Source organism: Staurois parvus, unplaced genomic scaffold (genome assembly GCF_062004578.1).
Source record: "Staurois parvus isolate SC_StPar_1 unplaced genomic scaffold, SC_StPar_1.0 ptg000715l, whole genome shotgun sequence".
NCBI lineage: Eukaryota > Metazoa > Chordata > Amphibia > Anura > Ranidae > Staurois > Staurois parvus.
The window spans coordinates 8,223,920-8,248,196 of record NW_028318511.1 but is presented as its reverse complement, the minus strand read 5'-3'; the positions used below and the strand labels follow the sequence as shown (position 1 = coordinate 8,248,196).

The window sequence follows — 24,277 nt, the reverse complement described above, 5'->3', positions numbered from 1 at the left end:
GAGGTTACTTATTCTTCCCTGGGCTCTTTGAAGCCTTCACAGTGTACTCAGGCCTTTCCAGTTCATCCTCTTCTGGAGAAAATTATGTATGCTGACTGGGATTACCCAGAGTTTTTGTTCCACCAAATAGGTTTACTGTTTTGTACCCCATGGAACAAACGTTTAAGAAATGGGGGTTTCATGTATTGGATGCAGCTGTTTTATCCCTGAATAAATCTTTTGACATATCCTGTGGATAATGTACAGGTTTTCAAGGACCCAGCAGATAAGAAGCTGGAGTCTCTCCTTAAGGCCTCCTTCTCCTTGGCAGGTTCTGCTGCACAGCCAGCTGTGGCAGCTACTGGAGTCTTTCTGACCATGTCAAGCAATGGACTGGAATACCATAAGTGCAATTGAGCATAGGGAGCTTGGCCGAGGATTTGGAGGATATTCCTTGTGCTTTGTGTTTTGTGGTTGATGCTCTTAAGGATTCAATTCAGCAAATTTCTTGCTTGTCCCTTTTATCAGTGCACATGCGCAGGGTTATGTGGCTGAAGAGTTGGTCAGCAGGACTGCCATGAAAAAAAATTGTTGGTAGGTTTTCCCTTTCATGAGGAATGGCTGTTTGGGGAAGATTTGGACAAATATATCCAAAAGATTTCAGGGGGATAAAATTACTCTTCTGCCCTCTAAGAGGAGATCTTCGGTTGCTGGGCCCCCATCTACCAGGCAGTCGTTTCACCACACACAGGTCCCAGCCTCCAGGGGTAGATCTCAGAATCAAATCCCAAGGAGGCCCTGGATGTAAAAGTTGTCTAAGACAGATCCAAAGTCTGCCTCCCTATGAAGGGACGCTCCCACTCCAGAGAAAAGAAGAGCTTTATTTCAGGCACTCGAAAGCCTATTGGCTCAATGAGTAATCATGGAGATTCCAGCGGGCCAAAGGTTTCAGGGGTTTTATTCAAACCTGTTTGCAGTCCCAAAATCAAATAGGGATGTAAAGACCCATTTTGGAATTCAAGGGGCTATATCAGACCCTAAGTGCCCTATCCTTTCATATGGAATCGGTTTGGACGCATACCTGTATGTACCGATATTCATTCTTCACCAAAGGTTTCTGTGGTTTGCAGTAGGGGCTCAGCATTTCCAGTTCATAGCACTACCATTTGGGCTGGCCACGGCTTTCAGAGTTTTCACGAAAATTCTTGCACCGGTGTTGGGGCTACTCAGAACTCAGGGAGTATCAGTCACAGGTTATCCAGATGATATCTTGCTCAGAAATAATTTGGTACCAGATCTGACGCAGGATGTGGTCCTTATGATGCTGATCCTGGAACAGTTGGGCTGGGTGCTCAACCTCAAGAAGTCGGTGCTGGAACCAGTGCAGAGCCTGGAGTATTTGGGGATGGTCCTAGACAAGGTTCAGGCAAAGGTATTTCTGCCTCCAGGGAAACTGTGCGCCCTGAGGAACGAGGTTTGCAGTTTGAAAGCCATGAGGTATCTTTCAATTCTCCTTTGTATGAGGTGTCTGGGGAAAATGGTGGCTATTCCCTATGCTCAATTGCACTCCAGACTGTTGCAAAGGTACATTCTGTCTGTTTAGGACAAAAAGATCCCAGCCCTGGATTACTGCATATTTCTGACTCCAGAGGTGCAGCAGAGCCTGAATTGATGGCTGATAACTCACAATTTGGAGAAGAGAAGAATCCTTTCTGCCAGTCGTATGGAAGTTGGTAACCACCGATGCCAGCCTTTCAGGTTGGGGGAATGTTCTGGAGAAGGCCACAGTTCAGGGAACATGGCTTCCACAGGAAAGGGTTCTTCCCATCAATATCCTGAAACTTCAAGCAGTGAGGCTGGCTCTGAGATATTGGACATCCAGGCTTCAGGGTTGGCCTGTAAGGATTCAGTCTGACAATGCCACTGCAGTCGCATACATCAACCAACGGGGCGGTACCAGGAGTTGAGGTGCTCAGAAGGAGGTGAACTACATTCTGACCTATCCAGGTCTGTCAGCAGTGTTTCATTCCAGGTTTGGAAAATTGGCAGGCAGATTATCTCAGCCGCTGGCAGTTGGTTCCAGGGGAATGGGCTTTGCATCCCGATCTTTTCAAGGAAATCTGCCAGCAATGGGGTTGCCTGGATGTAGATCGATTGGCATCCAGGTTCAACAACGAGGTCGATCTTTTTGTGTCCAGTTCAAGAGACCCTTGCGCGGGAAAGGTAGATGCCTTAGTGATTCCATGGAATCAGTTCTCACTGATTTATGCCTTTTTTCAGATCCAGCTGCTGCCGCACCTCTTACACAGGATTCGGGAGGAGTGTGTTCCGGTGATACTGATTGCTCCGGCCTGGCCCAGGAGGGCCTGGTATGTGGACACAGTGAAGATAGCAGTAGACGGTCTGTGGGCCCCGTCCGTATTGGCCAGACCTGTTGTCTCAAGGTCCTATATTGCACCCAGCTTTACGGTTGCTAAATTTGACGGCAAGGCTATTGAAATCCTGAAGCATAGGGGAGTGTTGGAGCTGGTAGCTCTGTCTTGCAGAGAACCATTTCTGCTTTTGCACCATGATAGGGTGGTGTTGCAACCTCATCCGTGCTTTTTACCAAAGGTGGTTTCTGGTTTTCATCTCAGCCAGGACATAGTTCTGCCTTCATTTTTTCCTAGGCCTCAGTCAGCAAGAGAAAGATCTCTGCATACCTTGGATGTGGTTCGTGCTGTAAGGGCCTACTTAAAGGCGACAGTACAGGTCAGGAGGTCAGAAGCCCCATTTATGCTGCTAGAGGGACGTAAGAAAGGGGCAGGTGGCATCCAAGGCGACTATTTCTCATTGGATCTGCCAATTGATTATTCAAGCCTATGGTTTAAAAGGTTAAGTCCCACCCTTTCGGGTGAAGGCAAACTCCACCAGGAATGTGGGGGCATCTTAGGCAATCCGCTATCAGGTGTCAGTGGCTCAGGTTTGCAAGGGTGCTGCATGGTCTTTGGTTCACACATTCACAAGATTCTCCCAGGTGGATGTCAGAGCTGCGGAGGATTCTAACTTTGGCCACAGTGTTTTACAGATGGCTGAGTGGGTCCTGAGGGATTATTGACAGTGGCTATCATGGTGTCACCCTCCCCTCAAATGTCTTATTGCTTTGGGACATCCCACATAGTCATGAACAGCCTGCTCTGTGTCCCGTGATGTACGATTAAGAAAATTAGATTTTTTTTTTTCTACACACTTGCCTGTACAATCCATTTCTTGGAATACATCACGGGACACAGAGGTCCCAACCCTGTTTCTGGAATGTGATTGCTTGCTACAAAAACTGAGGTACTTCCTGTATAGGAGGGATTATATAGGAGAGGACCTGTGTACATTCACCTATAGGTGGCCTATACCCTACATAGTCATGAATAGCCTGCTCTGTGTCCCGTGATGTACTTCAAGAAATTCATGTTGAAATATGATCTATTTTTTGTATATGGATGTAATAAAATAAAATTTTACTGTGTAATGTCGTGCCTCAAAAGTCCCACTCTATTAATTCTGCTTTTTGATCTTATGTACTTCAAGAAATGGATTTTACAGGTAAGTATGTTGAAAAAATCCATTTATTTTTAGGACTTTAAATGTGCTCACAGGAAAACATTTTTTTCTTTACCATATAATAAATATCAGATATAAAGACATAAAAGATTATTTAATTTTCACATTAAACATAAAATCTAGTATATAAAATGGGTACAATAGTTATTTAAAAACTAGCATATTCTGTTTCAATCAGTTAGCTACCCAAGTGTTACAATGCCCATAATCATCTTATGTTGACAAATTTCATGGCTTAACATCTTCTTTAGGACTGGGTGAGGCACAACACCTTGACTTTCAATGGATTGATCCAATATATAGAGATAACGTGCTGATCCAACAGCTAGGTACTGCTGATACCACACATCTGTCCTTAATATTCCCAAAATGTTTCCACAGCGTGGAAGCCCTCAAGATGAAAAAACTGACACCAGCAAAATTATAAACAAAAACCACATTGTATCTCACAGGGAACATAAGACTCTACAGTCTTTAGAGGCGGAATTACGTCACAAAATGTAAAAGGCTGATTATATACGAATAACAAATGTCCAAAAGCATAAACAGTGTAAACAGGGCAGGGCCATATGGAGTTCTGGATTGTTCTAAAATGATAAATAAAGTGCACATAGAGCTGCCTGCTGGCCACCGACAAAAATCATCCCAGGATCATATTACCAGTCCCCTGACGTGTGCTTTACATAATATCACTTATAAGAGCTACATGTTAAGGAACTTTGCATCTCACTCAGTCCTGAAGAAGTGGTTAAACCTTGAAAGGCATCAATATGAGATGATACATGGGATGAGTTGGCTCAAGTTAGATGTCCATGATCAGGTCTATAGCCCCTCAAGGCAGTGGGGAGCAGAGGAGCAAAAAGGAGGAGGTGGTGGAGAAACAGGGACCACTTGCTAGATCCAGCAGAAAGTCCACGGGGCACCAAAAGCGGTTAGTACCTCAAGGGCACTTCAAGGTAGAGTAGAACCAGGTCTCTCCAATGTCACATGTAAAAAAGGAATGAAAGAAGGCTCCACTGAGTGCAGACTATTGAACACTTTAATTACAAACGATAGCGTGAATGAACACTCACATTGTGAAGGATAAAATAAGGCACATCTGAAGTCCAATAGAAATTCATCTTTTATTCCTTTTTTATCAATATGAGATGATTATGGGCATTGTCATACTTGGGTAGGCAGACCGCGCAGGCAAAGGGACATACCCACAAGCTGTTGCCTGTTTATTTTATTCAGACGTGTGCCCCCGCATGCCTACTCCTGCTGCGAGTGTACACACAGGGCACCTGCTAGCAAGTCTCGGTCAATGATTCATGGCCAGGACATGCTGGTCAGCTGTGTACAATCACAGCCCAGAGCTCTGTGTTGACAATTAACAGAGAGCTCTGTACAGAGAGAACAATATCTCAGTTTCTAATCCTTGAAAAGCAAGAATGAGAAACTGAGATCAATTAGTAAAAAGCAGAACACTTTACATATATTACAAATAGTTAGGCACACATTTATCATGTTGATCACCCTGGATGTTAACCCCTTCCGTGACACCTTCAGTGTCATTCGTACAGTGGCAGTGTAAAGTATGATCACTAATCACTGTATTAATGTCACTGGTGATGTCAGTGGCAGTTATTCAGTTCCCCCCAATGTCAGTTGATGTCAGATTGCCTGCCGCACTATTGTAGTCCCATTATAAGTCAATGGGACCAATCGCCAATCACCATTAGTTATTTAAAAAAAAATTCCAGTAAATATAGATTGTAGGTGCTATAATTTTCACACAAACCAATAAGTATACAGTTATTGAGATTTTTTTTTTATCAAAAACTGAAGCAGAGTACAGTATGACTGAAATTTATAAAGAAATTAGATTTTTTTTAGATTTTTTTTTTATTTATTTATTCTTTTTTATTTGTTATTTGTAGCAGAAAGTAAAAAATATATATTTTTTTTCAGAATGTTCGGTCATTTTTCATAATATTGCAAAAGATAAAAAACCCAGTGGTGATCAAATGGCTCTCAAAGAAAGCTCTATTTGTGTGGGGGAAAAAATGATATAAATTTTGTTTGGGTACAGCGTTTCATGACCGTGCAATTACGTTAAAGTAGCGCAGTGCTAAATAGCAAAAAATGGCCTGGTCATGAAGGGGGTAAAATCTTTCGAAGTGTAAGTGGTTAATTGAAACAGCTTTTGGAAATCTGTCCAGCCTTGTTTTGTGATTCGTATACTTCTGCCAGATAATATAGTCAGTAGAGAGGTGACAGTGATATCAGCCTGCTGATTGGACAGTGACAGGGCAGCAACACTCTGATAAGTCGTCAGCTCTCCTCTCTCTTCCAGCCAGCACATGTACATTCAGTAGAAACTGATTAGTTCCTCTAGCTGCATTTGGCTGGAGCTGGGTTTAAAATGATTTTTAAAGGAATAACTGCATTTAATAGTGTATGTTTATAGATAACTGGAATTTTTTTTTATAATCAAACTTTATTAACATTTTCCAGTGACATAGAATAGATAATAAATCAGCAGATATACTTCAATCTGACAAAGAAGTTCTAAATAATTAAAAAAAAACCCCATATAACAACAGAGGCAAACAAACTTCTTGATCATAATTGCGCATAAACAGAATGTCCATGACACTTAGAATTGCCAGTAATTCAAACAAATAAATGAAAAGAAAAAAAAAAAGGAAGAAGAGAGGAAAAAAAAAACACCTATACAATACTAGACTTCCAAAAACATCCAGTAAATTAGTTCCGCAGAAGCAGTATGGACCAAAAAGCAACAGGAACTACCCATTTGTACGTACCCTTTTAAATTGTGAATGCCAAACAGAAAAGCTACCAAGATAACAGGAATTTAAAGTGGTATTAAACTCTGTCACTTTTTTTGTTTTATGGAATATCAGGAGGTTAGTATGCACCACATATTAGCACATTATGGCAGACTTATTTTTCAAACAAAGCTTCCCAGCTTTGCGCTGTCTCTACTTGAGTAGGTTCTGGGCTCCTCCATCTTCGCCCAGTCTTCCTTCTGGGTGTTCGCTCCCTGGCCGCTTGAATGGCTGGGCCGTGATGACGTCTCTCCTGCACTTCACCAGGACACAGAGCGGTTTCCATAAATGTGATCTGAGTTGCGCATGCACGGCTCAGATTACATTACGGTTGACAGACTGGGAGAGGCATTTATGGCAGCAGAGACCACTAAGGTCTAACCTTGCCTATCAGTGATTTTTAAAAATTGATTTTACTACCATTTTAAGAACAGTGTACGTGATGGGATTTGACAGTGAAAGAACTGTCAGGGTCGCAAAGGTTGCACTGGCGACTGTGCCCTGGTATTCTGCCACTGGGGGGTTGGGGGGCAAGATGGCAAGGAGGGGGCCCAGAACATGTGAAAGGGCCCTGCTGCCTGATCATAATAAAGAGCTTTTGAAAAAAAAAAGTAAAAACCTTGAGACTCATTTCTGCCCCCTGGATAGACAAAGAACGCATCCATGAGGTGGAATGGCATTGGATAACGCTGCTTGAGGCGGACACTGTTTGCTACACTGAGTAGGTTCCCCTATACTGGCATTGGGATTGTCAGCTACTTCTGCTTCATACACAGCCCTGCCTACCTGTTTGCACATTCCGGTCCCTTACACTCACATTGATATAGAGCTGCTTGAATGTAAGTGTGCTATTTTTTAACAATAAATATTATTAATTTTCAATGGGATCCTGATTTCCTGTTTTTTTTTTTCTTTTAAATAAAGGGCCCCATGACAGGAGTAAAGGCCTTCCGAGCCCCCGGGACCGATGATGGAAAGAGGTTGTGGGGGGTTGTCAGGGGGACCCTTTGTTATTTCTTGCACTGGGACCCTGAAAGTTCTAGTTACACCTCTGGGAGTTGATACAGGATGTCTATTTTTTTTTCTTGCTTTATGGTTGACAGGTTCATAAGTGCAGCTTAAACATACATATCACATTTTATTGTTTTATAAAGTTTTTGTTTTTTCTTTTTAATATAAAGTTCAACCTTTGTCCCTGCAGAATATTACCTGCAATAATAGGTTGGACAGTGCTTTAATTAGAGTCTGCTCAGAGACAAATTACTTGCTGTGAATGAATTCCAGTTCACAGGAGAAGAGTGTCATTGCTTCCCGGCCTGGCTTGCTTTAGAGCTGGACAGCCACTGCTTGTGGAAATGAAGGGCTGGATGATCAGACATTGCCTCCAGCTCTGTGCCAGGCTCCCTCCCACACTTCAGTAGCAAAACTCACAGCTCTGGTTAGTATCTGCTGTGTCACTTTGGACATTCTCTTGTTGCAGTGAGTCAGCTTTGAAATGATGAGGCAGCTGTGTGTTCTGCTTGCGGTAGCAGTCGCTTGCCACTTGGTTGATGCCACTTTGTCGAAGAGCGACTCAAAGAAAGCATCTGCAAAGACTCTGGAGACAAAGGTAAGGTAACAAATACTGGGATGTCCTTCAAAGTGTGTGATAAAATAAACACTAACTATGCTGAAATTCCACTGTCAGAACGTACTTTCACATTATGGACCTGTCCATTAAATTAAGTTTTAGTTGTCTTTAGGAGCAAAAATTGTCATAAGTATTTATTTAATAAACTGTACATAAAAGTAATGTTGTCTTCTGTGAAAGGGTTACTGATGCCATCTTTACCAATAAGTACAATTTCTTGTTAAAACTGAGGATGTTGATGTTGTGCTTGTGTTTTTTTTCAGCTAAAATAATCAAATTTGCGTTTTTGTCTATAATTTGTTAAAGTGACAGCAAACAAAATTTCTAGTCCCTAAAATAATCTATACACATCCAACACTTAATGGCCTTGCAATCCTTTTTTTTTTTTCTTCATGAAATAATTTTTTACTGTGTTTTTCGGTCTCCATGGAGTGGGACCATGGAGAATGAATGTAGCCACCCTCTAACAGGAAGTTGGATCAGAGCAGCAAAAAAAAAAGGAATTTGGAGATTTAGAGGAGGCTGAGAGCAATAGAAGGGACTTTTTGAGCTAAGAATACATACAGTACATGAATACAATTTAAATTTGTCTCTTTAAGTCAGTTAGTTTAAGCTGTGTAGGGAGGAGAAAATACTTTAATAAGCTTCTCCTTTGCATATGCAGTATATGGCTTGTCATACAGATAAATGGCAACCATATGTCTACAGGGCACTATGCAGAAGTACGTTGCATATTTACTGATAGAAATATGGGGAATTACACAGGAACCACTGAGACAAACGCACAGTGAAATGAAAATGAATGCACGTTTTCTGGGTTACACCTGCTACTGTCCTATGGTTAAATACCTCCCAACAGTCCCAGATTTTGATACAGGTCCTGCAGATTCAAGTATTGTCCCACAACACTCCTCTGCCAAGCAACACTATTCTGCACAGGGGATGCAGGGCAGGTGAAATAACTGAAATCAATTAATCAGCAGTGTAGTAGGTGTACTCCATCATTCTTTTTTTTTCCAAAAATAATTTTATTGGTATAAGAATAGCATATAGAACAAATACAACTATAAAGCACAGTCATAAAACAGGTATGCAATATTACTTTCCGTTTCGCAGACAGGATACAGTGTAGATCGTAATACAAAGCAACGTAGTGTAAAATTGTACATCAAGTTTACAATTCAAACCATTGAAAGCTTAAAGGAGAGTAGGTATAACACTGCAAGTATATGTCATCTCAGCTGGAGTATCAGCAATGTTTAATGATGAGTTGGTATGAAGATTAGAGCCTGGAAGGGATTAGATGTCATGGAAATCATGGTCTACATGTTCCTAGTTTTAAGTGTACAATACAGATGAAGAAAGTCCTATTTGCGTGATGGTGAAAGCATTATTTGGTCAGTGAAGAATGACTGATAAAATAGTATGACAAGTGTGAAAAAAGAGAGAGGTCAGAAATAAGAACAGCAAGAAAAAAAAAGAAATAGGATGAGATGTTAAGTGGGGAGAAAAAAAAAAGAAATTTCTCTTCCTTCTTCCGCTTCCCCCCCCCCCTCCCCTCCCTGTGAGGGGGGGAAAGTGAATCGAGTGGCAGTAGCGTATATAAGCAATAAGAAGTTAAAATGGTTCACCACCCTAATTATCAGCCGAGCCGGAAAGGCAATATAGCCTAGCATAAGTTGCGTACAGGGTCAGACAGCGGGGTAACACGTGGATCAAAGACCCCATAAAACATATCATGATATCTCATTACAGCCCATCATTTTGTATGATACAAGGTTCTTCGGTGACCATCATTCTAATTTGTAAACATTAAGAAATTCTAGAACTGCAGACAGTCATGAGGTTCTAATACTGTCATACAGTCATGAGGTTCTAATACCAGCCCTTTCCTGATTGACTGCAGTTTCATGTCCTTAATTCTTGAATAACAAAATTGGGATGTATGGTGTAGTAGATAAACCAGGACCATGATAATGATACAGTACTTGCATTGATAAGGACACTGTGACATTCTGGGATGGTTTTACTAAAGGCAAATAGACTGTGCACTTTGCAAGTGCAGTTCCTCCAAAGTTTAGTAAATGAGACAAAGCTTCACTTTGCAAAGAATACTCAATCACATGCAAGGCAAAAAAAAAACATATTTGCTTGCACATGATTGGATGATGGAAATCAGCAGAGTTTCCTCTAATTTCTAAGCTCTAGAACAACTGCACCTCCAGACTGCAACTGCACCTCCAAAGTGCACTGTCTATGTTACTTTAGTAAATACACCCCAATACTGCTATTCATACAATGAAATATAACAAACAAGTGTTAAAAAAGTGAATTAGACCCTTTGTTAAGGCACATCCATTGATAAGTAGTTGAAGACATTTTAGTTGGATTTCTTTTTTTCTTCTAACAGTAGGATATAATCTGCTTAACCCAGAACTTGGACACCATACAAAATAAATAGTGGATGACATGAGATGTATTTCTTTAACTTCTATAACCTTAAAAAGCAGGTGACTTTATGGATAGCCCTACTGAGCAGTGAGGTTCAGAATGAAGAAACCTTTAGGCAAAGTGTCCACTTTTTAACGCAAGTCCATATATGGATAATAGAGTATCTTATGGCCTGTGTCATAGGGCCAGTACATTTTGAATGATCTCATAAGCATCTCAAATTAATGCCATCAACACAAGCCCAAAAAGGGCTTAAACTCCTGGGGGGGAAAAAAATCTATACATTATGCTGCCAACCCCAAAATGTTAGGAGCCAGAATTAACCGCCTCCTGCCCGCCATATAAGGAAATGACGAGCGCAAGGCGGTTCTCTCATTCTGGGAGGACGTCATATGACGTCCTCCCACTGTAACCGCGCACTGTCCCTTGGACACAGCGGATCACCGATCAATGGAAAGTGCCGAAGATGTCGGCTCAGTTATGTGATTATGTCCAATCACAGATGATCGCATTTAAATAGGGAAGTGCCGGTTATCGGCATACAGCTCGTGAGCAGAGGAGAGCCGGTAATTGGCATTCGTCAGAGGGGACATGTACACTGATCATCAGGGCATTGATGATCAGTGTGCCCTGATGATCAGTGTAGCCCCAGCAGTGCCACCTGTCAAGTGTCCATCAATGCCAGCTGTCAGTGCTCATTAATGCCACATATTAGTGCCTACCAGTGCACATCAGTGCCACATATCAGTGCCCATCTGAGCTGCCCTTCAGTGCCACCTATCAGTGCCAGTCAGTGCTGCCTAACAGTGCCACCTATCAGTGCCATATATGAGTGCTGCCTTTCAGTGCCCATCAGTGATGCCTGTCAATGCCCTTCTGTGCCACCTACCAGTGCCTCCTCATCAGTGCAGCCTATCAGTGCCCATCACTGCAGCCTCAGTGCACATCAGTAAAGGAGAAAAATCACTTATTTACAAAATTTTATAACAAAATCTATGAAAAAACATTTTTTGTTTAGAAAAAATTAACCCAGGGGTGATTAAATACCACCAAAAGAAAGCTCTATCTGTCTAAAAAAAAATGATAAAAATTTCATATGGGTACAGTGTTGCATGTCTGCGCAATTGTCATTCAAAGTGCAACAGCGCTGAAAGCTGAAATTTGGCCTGGGCAGGAAAGGGGTATAAGTGCCCGGTAGGCAAGTGGTTAATATAGCTTTGATATGACTTTCTTACCACCCACAGAAGATACAGTATGTATAAAATTTGCCCTGTAGAGCTGTATTTACAATTCTCTTTTCCCCTTACCCCCAGAGCAGCGTATATACACCCCCCAACAGCTGCTATATATAATATAGCATATAAGTATTGCTACACACTGTATTCAAATCCCCACCCATCGGTAACACGGCTCCCACCCCTCTGACATGTTTCACCCACATTGGGCTTAATTGTAGAGGTCAGCCTCTACAATTAAGCCCAATGTGGGTGAAACATGTCAGAGGGGCGTGACCAATCGGCAGGATTTTAGCTGAAGCTTATCTTTCATTTACTTCCAATCTGAGAGACCTGGAGCAGTTGGCGAGAGAAGAGTGGTCCAAATTTCCAGTAGAGATAGTGATTGATTTCAGTTATTTTTTCCAAAGGGTGTGCTTCCAAATATTAAATTGAGGGTGCCAATAATCTTGTGCAGTCCATTTTTGGGGTTTTGCGTCGACTATGTTAGATTTTCATTTTTTGTTTCTCCACTTTTTTGTGTCATACCAATACAAATAAAAGAAATAAACATGAGAGTACCTAAACATTTGTAATTTAAGTCATTTTCTGGGCAAAGTGGTGCATTATCTGACAGAAATGCAGGGGTGCCAATATTTTTGGCCATGACTGTATATGCTATGTTGTATCTTGGAGTAGGTGTGCTCTGGTTCTGGCACCATCCAAATACAGAGTATAAACCTGGAAGACCGATACTGCTCCCTTGGATCAGCACCAATATGTTTTGGTGCTTATGAACTGCCATATATAGTTTCATTCCCTCAGCATCCATATATACAGTGCCTTGAAAAAGTATTCATACCCCTTAACATTTTCCACATGTTGTCGTTTTACAGCCAAAAACTTAAATGTATTTTAGTTGGATTTTATGTGATAGACCAACACAAAGTGCCACATAATTGTGAAGTGGATGGAAAATGATAAATGGTTTTCAAAATGTTTTACAAATAAATCTCTGAAAAGTGTGGCATGCATTTGTATTCAGCCCCCTTTACTGTGATACCCCTAACTAAACTCTAGTGGAACCAATTGCCTTCAGAAGTCACCTAATTAGTAAATAGAGTATACCTGTGTGTAGTTTAATCTCAGTATAAATACAGCTATTCTGTGAAGCCCTCAGAGGTTTGTTAGAGAACATTAGTAAACAAAGAGCATCATGAAGGCCAAGGAACACACCAGACATGTCAGGAATAATGTTGTGGAGAAGTTTAAAGCAGGGTTAGGTTTTAAAAAATATCCCAAGCTTTGAACATCTCACGGAGCACTGTTCAATCCATCATCCGAAAATGGAAAGAGTATGGCACAACTGCAAACCTACCAAGACATGGCCATCCACCTAAACTGACAGGCCTAGCAAGGAGAACATTAATCAGAGAAGCAGCCAAGAGGCCCATAGTAACTCTGGAGGAGCTGCAGAGATCCACAGCTCAGGTGGGAGAATCTGTCCACAGTAAAATTATTAGTCGTGCACTCCACAAATCTGGTCTTTATGGAAAAGTTGCTAGAAGAAAGACATAAGACGTCCCATTTGCAGTTTGTCAGAAGCCATGTGGGGGACACCGCAAACCGCGTGGAAAAAGGTGCTCTGGTCAGATGAGACCAAAATTGAACTTTTTGGCCTAAAAGCAAAGTGCTATGTGTGGCGGAAAATTAACATTGCACATCACCCTCCCCACTGTGAAACATTCTGGTGGCAGCATCATGTTATGGGGATGCTTTTCTTCAGCAGGGACAGGGAAGCTGGTCAGAGTTGATGGGAAGATAGATGGAGCCAAATACAGGGCAATCTGAGAAGAAAACCCGTTAGTCTGCAAAAGACTCGAGACTGGGGCGGAGGTTCACCTTCCAGCAGGACAACAACCCTAAACATACAGCCAGAGCTACAATGGAATGTTTTAGATCAAAGCATATTCATGTGTTAGAATGACGCAGTCAAAGTCCAGACCTAAATCCAATTGAGAATCTGAAAGATTTGAAAATTGCTGTTCACAGATGCTCTTCATCCAATCTGACAGAGCTTGAGCTATTTTGCAAAGCGGAATGGGCAAAAATGTAACTCTAGATGTGCAAAGCTGGTAGAGACATCCCCAAAAAGACTTGCAGCGAAAGGTAGTTCTGCAAAGTATTGACTTATTGGGCTGAATACAAATGCATGCCACACTTTTCATAGATGTATTTGTAAACAAAATTTGAAAACCATTTATCATTTTCCTTCCACTTCACAATTATGTGGCACTTTGTGTTGGTCTAAAATAAAATACATTTACTTTTTTGGTTGTAACATGAAAAAATTTGGAAAATGTCAAGGGGTATGAATACTTTTTCAAGGCACTGTATGTACATACAATTCCCGAACCACCCCAGCAGCAGTTGTCCCTGACTTTGTATGCGTTACAGCATTATTTGATTACTGCAATTTCTTTCATTGCCTGGTGTAATCATTAATTAGAGTCTCCACCTTGCAAGTGAGCTTCTCAGTTGCATGACTAATTTGCACTGCTTTCTTCCCCAGCGATGTGTGTCATGTGACAAGTGCAGGGGATAATTAGCTAGTAATACTAATTGCCTGGCTACTGTTAAGCCTAGTGCACACAATCAGAAAATTGTTTGAAAAATACTGTTTTTGAAGCAATTGTACGATAATCTGATTGTTAGTACACAGCTTTTGTCTGAAAATTATTTGAAGGGACAAGCACGAAAATGTTTTTTTGTACAATAACAGATTGTACAATTTTCGTTTTAGCAGTACCATTTTCAGCCGAAAATACAATACAAACACAACACAATACATTACATCACTTTCAAATTTTTATTCTGCCATACAAGAATTTTTGTAACTTTAGTAACCTTTTCACTTTCGCTATGAGACTAGCATGCAAAAAAAAAATGGATGACCATTTGTCCGATATTCTCATCGTGTGTATGGGGCCTAAGACATGGCAGTAATCAATAAACACTATACTGTCCACAACTGCCTGTCAGGTCAGAAGTAATGGCAATTCTCTCCATTGGGGAAACAGACAAAATCAAAAACATTTTTAGGAAAAAGGAGGGGTTAAAAGGGTTAGAACTTTTAGGAATGTTTTTGGCTGTCTGTGCCTTTCCGTCCCAGTGAAAACTGCTCCTATGCTGTTGTCACAGGCACAGAAAATAAGATAAAATTTTGCCAGTGTGGTTGCAGAATAAAAAAAACCTGACAAATTTTAACTCTTCCCTATTTCAAGCAAAACTTAAAGAATATGTAAACCTAACATTTCATATTCCTCATACGTGGCTGCTGTACCATGTACCAATGTGTTCACTTATTAAAAAAGGGTAAAAAGGTATTTATAATGTTTTTTTATATATCTACACAAATGTTTAGCCTTTCATTTCTATTTTAAGCTGAACGGGTTGTTTTCCAAGGTGAGGGTTTACAATCACTTGTATAACTGTAAATTGGTTGGAGTTAGTTTTCAAGACACAATAGTAGCTGAGGTATGTTCAGTGACTTAAAGCGGAGCTCCACCCAAAAGGGGAAGTTCTGCTTTAAGGACTGCTCCCCATTAGGGATTGAAGCCGCAAGCTGCACAGTCGGGTGCCCACACTGAAGATGCCGGCCTTCTGGAGTACAGGACGGCCAGTGAAACAGGCTGCGGTGGACAAAACAATTGCACAGAGCAGGTAAGTATGGCATGTTTATTATTATTATTAAAAATAAATCATCCTTTACAGTCACTTTAAGGCAAAGCTGTGGGGAAATCACAGGATTTCTTGTTGGTCAATGTATGAGGTGTGTGTGAACCAGATGCTTTACACTTCTGTACTGTTCTGTATTGCAGACCCACCTTTCTGATCTCTCTGTCCAGGCCAGAGGATTAGTCACCACTGATGTTAAGGCAAAAGACATAGTGCTTGATCACCAGAGTTACTGCATCAAAAATGTAAAGGAGCGCCATATTACTGGGGATGTACTGGGATATGTAACACCTGTAAGTCAGTAATATTTTATGTACTTCGGTTTCCAATCAAATGTACTATTCTTACATTCTCTGTCATCACTCACATTTTTCTTTTCTTAAGACTTGTTCACACTAGGTGCACTGGGACTGCACAAATTAGTCTCAATGCAAGACAAGGCACAAAGCCTAGTACCCCGTGGTGTCACTGCTGACTGGTGTGAACAAGCCTTCAGTGTACTGTATGTAAGCTGAAGTATCTTCTGCAATCTAAAGTTATCTTTTCAGCTCCTAATAAGTCTTAGTTTTATTATAAAAAAGATGCACTTTTATTAATTTTATTAGTGCAAGAAGGAGATCAAAGAACCAACTGAACAGCTATTAACTTTACTAATATAATTTGTGATTTGACTAAAGGCCAATTTTACAGTGCATGTAAGGGCAAAAACAATGTATTTATTTTAACCTCTGATATATGTACATGCACCTTTCTCCATGTGTATCCCCTTAATCATGCAGCAAGTACAGAAAAATAACTGTTGATGTGCTAAAATTATAGGTAGGTGCTCCATGATAGCCCCTTGTACACAGGCACAGAGCACAGGAAGTTATCACATCACTGGCAAAATCAACAGGGATTTTTTGCAGTTATTGAGCAGATATATCAAAACACTTTCTATATTCTATTTAGCAGATCAAAAGAGAGTGAGAGAAGATAATTGTTTGGGTTTACATGCACTTTAAGAATCTTAGAAGCAGAACTGCACTTGACCAATATTAAAGAATATTAGGTTATGTGTTGAAAATTAAAACTGTGAAATGCATTTAGATTTGATGCCTTAGCAGTAAGTCAAGAATGTATGTTACAGAAATTCCAGGAGATGTCGCTTGTGTTCCATGGAAGATTTGGTTATGTTTGCTTCAGTATAGTTGAGTTGGGAAAAAAATATACCATTTGCCTAGAAAAAAGTACACACAGCAAATATAGCAGTGATAAGAGTTAGAAATGTAGCAAGTTGTTCAGTAGGTCAATCTGTAAAGCACTCTTTTTCTAATTTATTAACCTATTGAATCTTGGTGCTGTATTCAAGTTGAACTCCAGACGTTAGCCAAAATCTACCCCCCCCCCCCCACCTCAACTGCAAGAGTTAACTGCTCATTAAGTCTAGGGGTGCATGAATAAGGAGTAATACGTATTCCCCACACTGGCAGGATCCCTTGATCTGTGCAACTGGTCCCACTTTATCTCCTCTCAAAGGCACTCCGGCTGCAGTTGCACTCCAGCTTCCTCCTGCATTGTACATGATGTTCTTGAGGGACTGGCCACAGTCCAGAGCTTCAGGCTGCGTTCACACTTAAAACATCAGTTGTTCTCTATGGTGCCTGTTCACACCTGATCCTGTTAATAGGCACCATAGGGAATTTTTTTGTTTTAAGTTTGAGCGTTTTTGGAGCTTTGAGCTTCAAGCTACAAAGTGTGAATGCAGCCATAGAGAGAAGTGGAGTGCCTGAACAGGGGTAAGGTAAGTAACACATTCTGTTCCTCTTCAGCTTAGATTTAACACACATTTAACCCTTGCAGTGCAGGGGAGCCCGACAGCAAGAGTACATTGTGGGTAGTTCCCATGGATCGGCTTTTATCATTTTCCGTCCACCCGCAATGTACTGCGTACGGATGGTAGCTACAGAACCAGCGACCTACCCGTAGGTTGCTGGTGTTGTACCAACACAGGGGGGTGCTCCTCCCCCATGTCCATCGGACACAGCCAAATGAAGATCCTGGTGAATGGGACCCGGTAGTCATGTGATCACTATGTGATCACATGATCACAGTGACAACAAAGTGTTATGAATCAATCAAATTCATAACAGCTTTGCTTCTGTTCCTGGTCGGCTGTGATTGGCCCACAACTCTCACATGGTACATGGAGCTAATCACATCACCCTGTACCATGTGACCAGCTGGAGCCAATCACAGAACACTGTATTTTGAACTGTCATGAACGTAACCCATTCATGACAGTTCAAAGGAAACATTGGATTGCAGGAGCAATAATCTTTTTGCTCCTGCAATGCAAAGTGTAGGAAAAAAAAAATCCCTGATCACCCCCCAGAATAGTACAACGTTACTATGGTAACATTGTAGCACCCTGATGAAAATCTATTAAAAAAAAAAACAATAGTTAAAAAAAAAGAAAAATAATGTTTAAAAAAATGAAAATATTGACAGAATTTTTTTTTAAACTACTTGCCGCCTGCTTGCCCGCCCACAATGTGCAGGCGAACAGCAGCTCTGGGCAAAGTGACATACCCCTTTGGTGCTATTTCTGTGTGTGTGTGTGTGTGTGCCCATGCGTGCGCCCCCCTCCCCCCCCCCCCATGCAAGTCCAGGGAGAGAAGAGAGAACACTGCACTGAGTAAAAGCACAAAATTTTACACACACGTTAGATTAGCACATTTAACCCTTTGATCACTCTGTCACCCAGCCAGAGCCATTAGTACAGTGTCAGTATATATTATTTTTCACTGATCACTGTATACTGCCACTAGCGATATCACATAGCATCAGGGTCTGTAAGCTCTCCTCCCAGCTAGGGTCAGCTAGCGTTAGATTGCCCACACACTATCACACTCACACTATAGGTCGCTGATCACCCCCATTACTACCAGAACTATACTAGTGCCCCCTTAGTATAGTGTTCCCAAAAACGCAGTGTTAGCAAGATCAGCCCCGTTCACTGCCAGCACTAGCATTTAGCCCCTCTGCTGTTTTTTACGGAACATTTGTATCAATTGATTGTGGGGAAAAGTAATATATGTTGACAATACATCGCCGCCCACCCAGATTCAGCTCTTGCCAGACAATACGCTTGGAAATCGATCACATTTTCTGAAATATAAATTTTTTTGGCCTAACCCTCAACATGGGCATTACAAAAATGAATGAATTGCGGTCATATTGGTCCACATACCCGAATAAAAAAAAAAAATATATATAAAATGGCTTGGTCATTAAGGGGGGGTACCGGTAAATCTTCCAGAGCGCAGGTGGTTAAAATGGCACTGGGAATCCGTGTTCTTTTTGAATGGGCTGTCCTATCCAGCATGTTGCAGCACACCTCACCACATGAAAATGTGCCAGTTGCAGTGTGTAGTGTAGTGAGAATGGGCCCTGACTTTAAGGATGCCCAACATGGATTAATGTAATCAATGTGTGTATGGGTGACCAATTAATTCACCAAGAAACATGTTACCATAACGTAAACTGAAAAAAATTAGGTTTTATTTATTTTAAACATGATTACTCTATTCTTGAAAATGTAATTGAAATCTTGTCTCAGATGTTTGTCAAAATCTATTTGCCAGGATATAAACACAAGTAATGCATTGATGCTTCTTCTACCCACAGTGGAATGGTCATGGATATGATATTGCAAAAACATTTGCATCCAAATTTACCCTGATTTCACCAGTATGGCTGCAAATCAGAAGAAAGGGCAGACAGTCCTACCAGATGACTGGGCTGCATGACATAGACCAAGGTACGTACCCAGCTCCCTAACTTCCTTTCAGTCTTCCTGTTTTAGCTAGAGCTCATGGTAGGCCTCTGTATATACAATAAGAACTTGCAAAGTTCCCACTCTGAGGCCCCACTGTTTAGTAAATAGGGGGATTCTCTGTTGCATCGTCACAACTATTGCACCTCGTTCATGCAGTGAAGACATGGAGTAAAGACTATCTATAAAAATACATGTTCATATAAAATCAAATAACTATAGGAGTAGAGAATCCCTCTTTATTTCTACATGGGTCATTTGCACAGATATTCCAGTGTTCATAGAGTTCCCCTTATATTCCAGATGTTTGGCATAACAATTCTTTTGGTGACTCCTAAAACTGACAAAGCTTAAAGAGACACTGTCACCTTGCCTACACTCTGCATAGCCCCCCTCTGACCCCCTTATACTCGCCTTACTTGTACTTGCAGCTTCTTGCTTGTCAGCAGTCAGAATACCCTGCGCTACTTGGTATGAGACGGCATGTAACTTCTGCAATAGTGCCTAGGTCCAGCAGCCGATTAATAGGCCCCAGCACTGTCACGTGACCAGGTCAGGAAGGACACCAGCCCCCTGGTTGCTGACATAGCCAAAATCAGTGTTAGCTGTGGAGGAGCAAGGGGATGCATGGTTTAGTGCATGGTTTCTATCACCAGTATAAAAACATTAAATAAAAAATACTACCCTAGATACCCAGACTCCTAATCATAACCCAACCTTTAGAATGACACCTAACCCCCATCCCCTAATATTTAAATTAACCCGCAAAATGAATCTTTAAGGTAATCTTGTACTACATGTACTGTGAGAACTAACATCAAATGGTAATGCTTGAAAGGACACTGCCACTCGGTTTTCTTCTTTTTAAAGGCATTTCTAAGGGCATTTTTAAGGGCAAGAAAATTAAAAGTTCCAGGAATCAAAATCAACAGGTTTCCCTCACAGGGTTTTCAGCATTACTCTTCTATCAAAAAATCAAACAATTAGCTTCCTTGCTTACACATGCAGTACTCCTGCTCTTGACTTAGGGGAGGGAACTTTAGCAGATTGACAGCCTCAGCTCTGTTCCTGTGAGCTATGTGGAGAGGGTTTGTCACTTCCCTCCAATCAGCTCTAAGAGCTCTCCTCACTGAGGTCTGCAAAGTGTAACTTCGGCTATGCGCCTGCTTTTTTTTGAATGCTCAGACAAGCTTAATATATTCAGGAATTTGAACATATGTAGAGAAAACTGAAGATAGACAGGTTCAATTTATGCAGCAGGATGTGTTTCATCTCTGTGTATCACCAGTCACTTCATTGGGTATATGTAAGGGTTGACAGCCACTTTAAACCTATTCATACAGTCGTGGCCAAAAATATTGGCACCCCTGCATTTCTGTCAGATAATGCACCACTTCCCCCAGAAAATTATTGCAGTACAAATGTTTAGGCATTCTCATGCTTATTTCTTTTTGTTTTCTATTGGTATGAAACAAAAAGCCAAATCTGACACATTCAATGCAAAACACCAAAAATAGACTGGACAAAATTTTTGGCACCCTCAATTTAATATTTGGAAGCACACCCTTTGGAGAAAATAACTGAAATCAATTGCTTCCTGTAACCAACATTGAGTTTCTTACATGCTTGCTTAAGCTGCAGAGCCTCTTCACAGCTCCCCAATATTCTGTAATTCCTAACTCTATAATACAATTCGGTTGGTTGCAGGCTGCTTGGTAATTTTTGTTTTTATTGTTTGACATACATCGCTGTTCCATGTGCTCCTTGCTTCAAAGGCCAGTTATAAGTTGGAGCGTTTGCCATTTGCTTGTACTGTTGATATATTGGTGAAGAGATGTACTGGACACCTTTGCTGCCATTGTGCTAAGTGCTTGGTGTCCAGTACTCCCCTGTGCCTTTAAGGAGGGGTGGGCTCCCTCCAGGCTTTCCTGCCCTCAATTTTGCATTATTATACATGTGCTTCTAATATCGAGGCTCTCAAAATTTATAGCGTTAGGAACTGCAGAATATTGGGGTGCCATGAGAAGACTCTGCAGCTTACATATGTATGTGTAAATGTGTGTAAACTAAACCCCTGTTTTTAACGTGAACAATTAGACAGAACAATTTGGTTGGTTTCAGGCTGGTTGGTAAGTAGAGCTGGGAATTTTTCTTTGTTGTTGTTTGACATCTGTTATCCTTAGAAGCACATAACCCCCCTGTGAGGACACCCAACACACTCAGCTTGTTTCCCATGGTAGGCATGTACCAATGCAAAAAGCCTTATGCAAAACATGCAAGTTTGTCAATCATGGTCAAAAAACCTTTATTGCCAAAGGCAAAACATACACATTTAAAGAATTCTATAATTGTTCAACTGATTATATTGTATACTGTTTAACCTGTCCCTGTGGCCTTCTGTATGTGGGACGTACCATCAGGACCCTTCGCGCCAGATTTGGCGAACATCGCCGCCTCATTGAAGACGGCAAAGGCAAGCATAGTGTCCTCCGGCATTTTCTAAAATGCCACAACAAATCCACTGATGGTCTACAGGTTTGGGTTTTAGAATCCATATCCAGAATCCTCTCAGAGTCTGAACGTTTCATTAAACTTTGTTCGCAAGAAACATACTGGATTTTTATATTGGACACTTTGTCCCCAGGTGGTCTAAACGAGGAATTAGATGTCAACACTATTCTGTAACACATTTTACTCCGCCTTATTTCATCATTTTCATTTATACTCATTTTAATTTTTTTACCAATTTTTTAATAATAATAATAATAATAATAATAATAATTATATATATATATATATATATATATATATATATATATATTTTTTATGATTTTTCATTTTTTTCTGACAAGTATTAGCAACATATTCTATTTTATTCATTCATTTATTCCATTATTTTTTAATCTTCAATTTGTAATTTTTTTCCCATCCTTTTTCCCATATTATGTTTTTTCCATATTCATGCGTTTATTTCCATACATAATGTGCTTATTATCATATCATTGCATCATCCTCTCACCTTTTTTGTATTTACTACTATTTTTGTTTACTAAATTTAATTTTCATAATTTTTTCTATTTTCTATTATTATACTCATTTATATACTCATTCACATCCATTATGGCACCCCAGGGAGGATTATGCATAGATTTATAACTATGTTTTTTATTATTATGTTTACATTCATATTTATTTATGTTTCCATATGTATGATTTTCTATGTGATCCAGAATTCATATCATTTACACCACTATATATGACCCTATAACAGCCCCAATTACATCTTTTTCTTTTTTCTTTTCTTTTTGCCTATTTTTCACTTCTTATTTTTTTTTTTATTCATATTTTTATATATATTTTTCTACATTGCTTTTTATCTAATTTTTTCATAATTTTTTCATCTTTTTATCCATTATTTTATTCTTATCCCCCCCCCTTTTTTTATATCATTTTAATTCTTCCCCCATTCCCTGTATCATGGTAATGATTTTCATCTACTATCGTAATTTTCCCCTGCTACTGTGTTTTCTTCCCCCACTTACAGTTGTGACCAAAATTATTCAACCCCCAATGCTGTAAAGGGGTTTAGGGACTATAGTGTACATTTGGAATTGTATTCAGAATCAAATCCTACAAGGACGTTGTAACTACCCAAATGCAACTAAAATGACATCAATTGTTTATGTAATACAGTAGTAAATGGTTCTTATGTGGTTTCTTCATTGCCACAATTATTCAACCCCTTAAAGACTACCACTCTGAAGAACAGAGGTTCATACAGGTGCTTTCCATCAGGTATTGAAAACACCTGTGGATGTCACCGAGCAGCAATCAAGCATAATAAGCACCAATTAGGCAGCTTTAAAATGACTGTGATACTCAGCTCCTTCTAGACATTTACTGGTGTGGTTACAAACATGGTGAAGGCAAGAGAATGGTCCAGGAAGACAAGAGAAGAGGTGATTTCTCTTCACAGGAAGGGCAATGGCTATAAGAAGATTGCAAAGATGTTAAACATACCAAGAGACACCTTAGGAAGCATCATTCGCAAATTCAAGGCAAAGGGCACTGTTGAAACGCTACCTGGTCGTGGCAGAAAGAAGATGCTGACTTCGACTGCTGTGCGCTACCTGAAGCGTAGAGTGGAGAGAAGTCCCCGTGTGACTGCTGAGGAACTGAGAAAAGATTTGTCAGATGTGGGTACAGAAGTTTCAGCCCAGACAATAAGACGCACACTGCGTAATGAAGGCCTCCGTGCCAGAACTCCCAGGCGTACCCCCTTGCTGTCTCCAAAGAATAAGAAGAGTCGACTGCAGTATGCCAAAAGCCATGTGGACAAACCACAAAAGTTGTGGGATAGTGTTCTGTGGACTGATGAAACAAAATTAGAACTGTTTGGGCCCATGGATCAACGCTATGTTTGGAGGAGGAAGAACAAGGCCTATGATGAAAAGAACACCTTGCCTACTGTGAAGCATGGTGGAGGGTCAATCATGCTTTGGGGCTGTTTTGCTTCTGCAGGTACAGGGAAGCTTCAGCGTGTGCAAGGTACCATGAATTCTCTTCAGTACCAGGAGATATTGGATGGAAACGTGATGCAGTCCGTCACACACCTGAGGCTTGGGAGACGTTGGACCTTTCAACAGGACAATGATCCCAAGCATACCTCCAAGTCCACTAGAGCATGGTTGCAGAGGAAAGGCTGGAACATTTTGGAGTGGCCATCGCAGTCACCAGACTTAAATCCGATTGAGAACCTCTGGTGGGACTTAAAGAAAGCAGTTGCAGTGCGCAAGCCTAAGAATGTGACTGAACTGGAGGCCTTTGCCCATGAAGAATGGGCGAAGATACCCGTAGATCGCTGCAAGACACTTGTGTCAAGCTATGCTTCACGTTTAAAAGCTGTTATAACTGTAAAAGGATGCTGTACTAAGTACTAAGATTGAATGTCACTTGGGGGTTGAATAAAACTGATAATGCTGTGAGCACAGAAAAGACATTTGTGGTTATTTCATTA

General features: G+C 40.7%; 1 protein-coding gene across 2 annotated transcripts in view; it reads left to right on the top strand.

Moving 5' to 3' along the window:
• Window positions 1–24,277, top strand: part of CHID1 (chitinase domain containing 1) — an 803,559-nt gene that overhangs the window by 5,027 nt on the left and 774,255 nt on the right. For both annotated transcript variants that reach the window (XM_089653571.1, XM_089653572.1), the window contains exons 2-4: window positions 7,891–8,019; window positions 15,587–15,736; window positions 19,113–19,245. In XM_089653571.1, coding sequence (XP_089509697.1) covers window positions 7,906–8,019; window positions 15,587–15,736; window positions 19,113–19,245 — 397 coding nt within the window. In that variant the 5' untranslated portion in view covers window positions 7,891–7,905. The remainder of the gene's footprint in view (window positions 1–7,890; window positions 8,020–15,586; window positions 15,737–19,112; window positions 19,246–24,277) is intronic.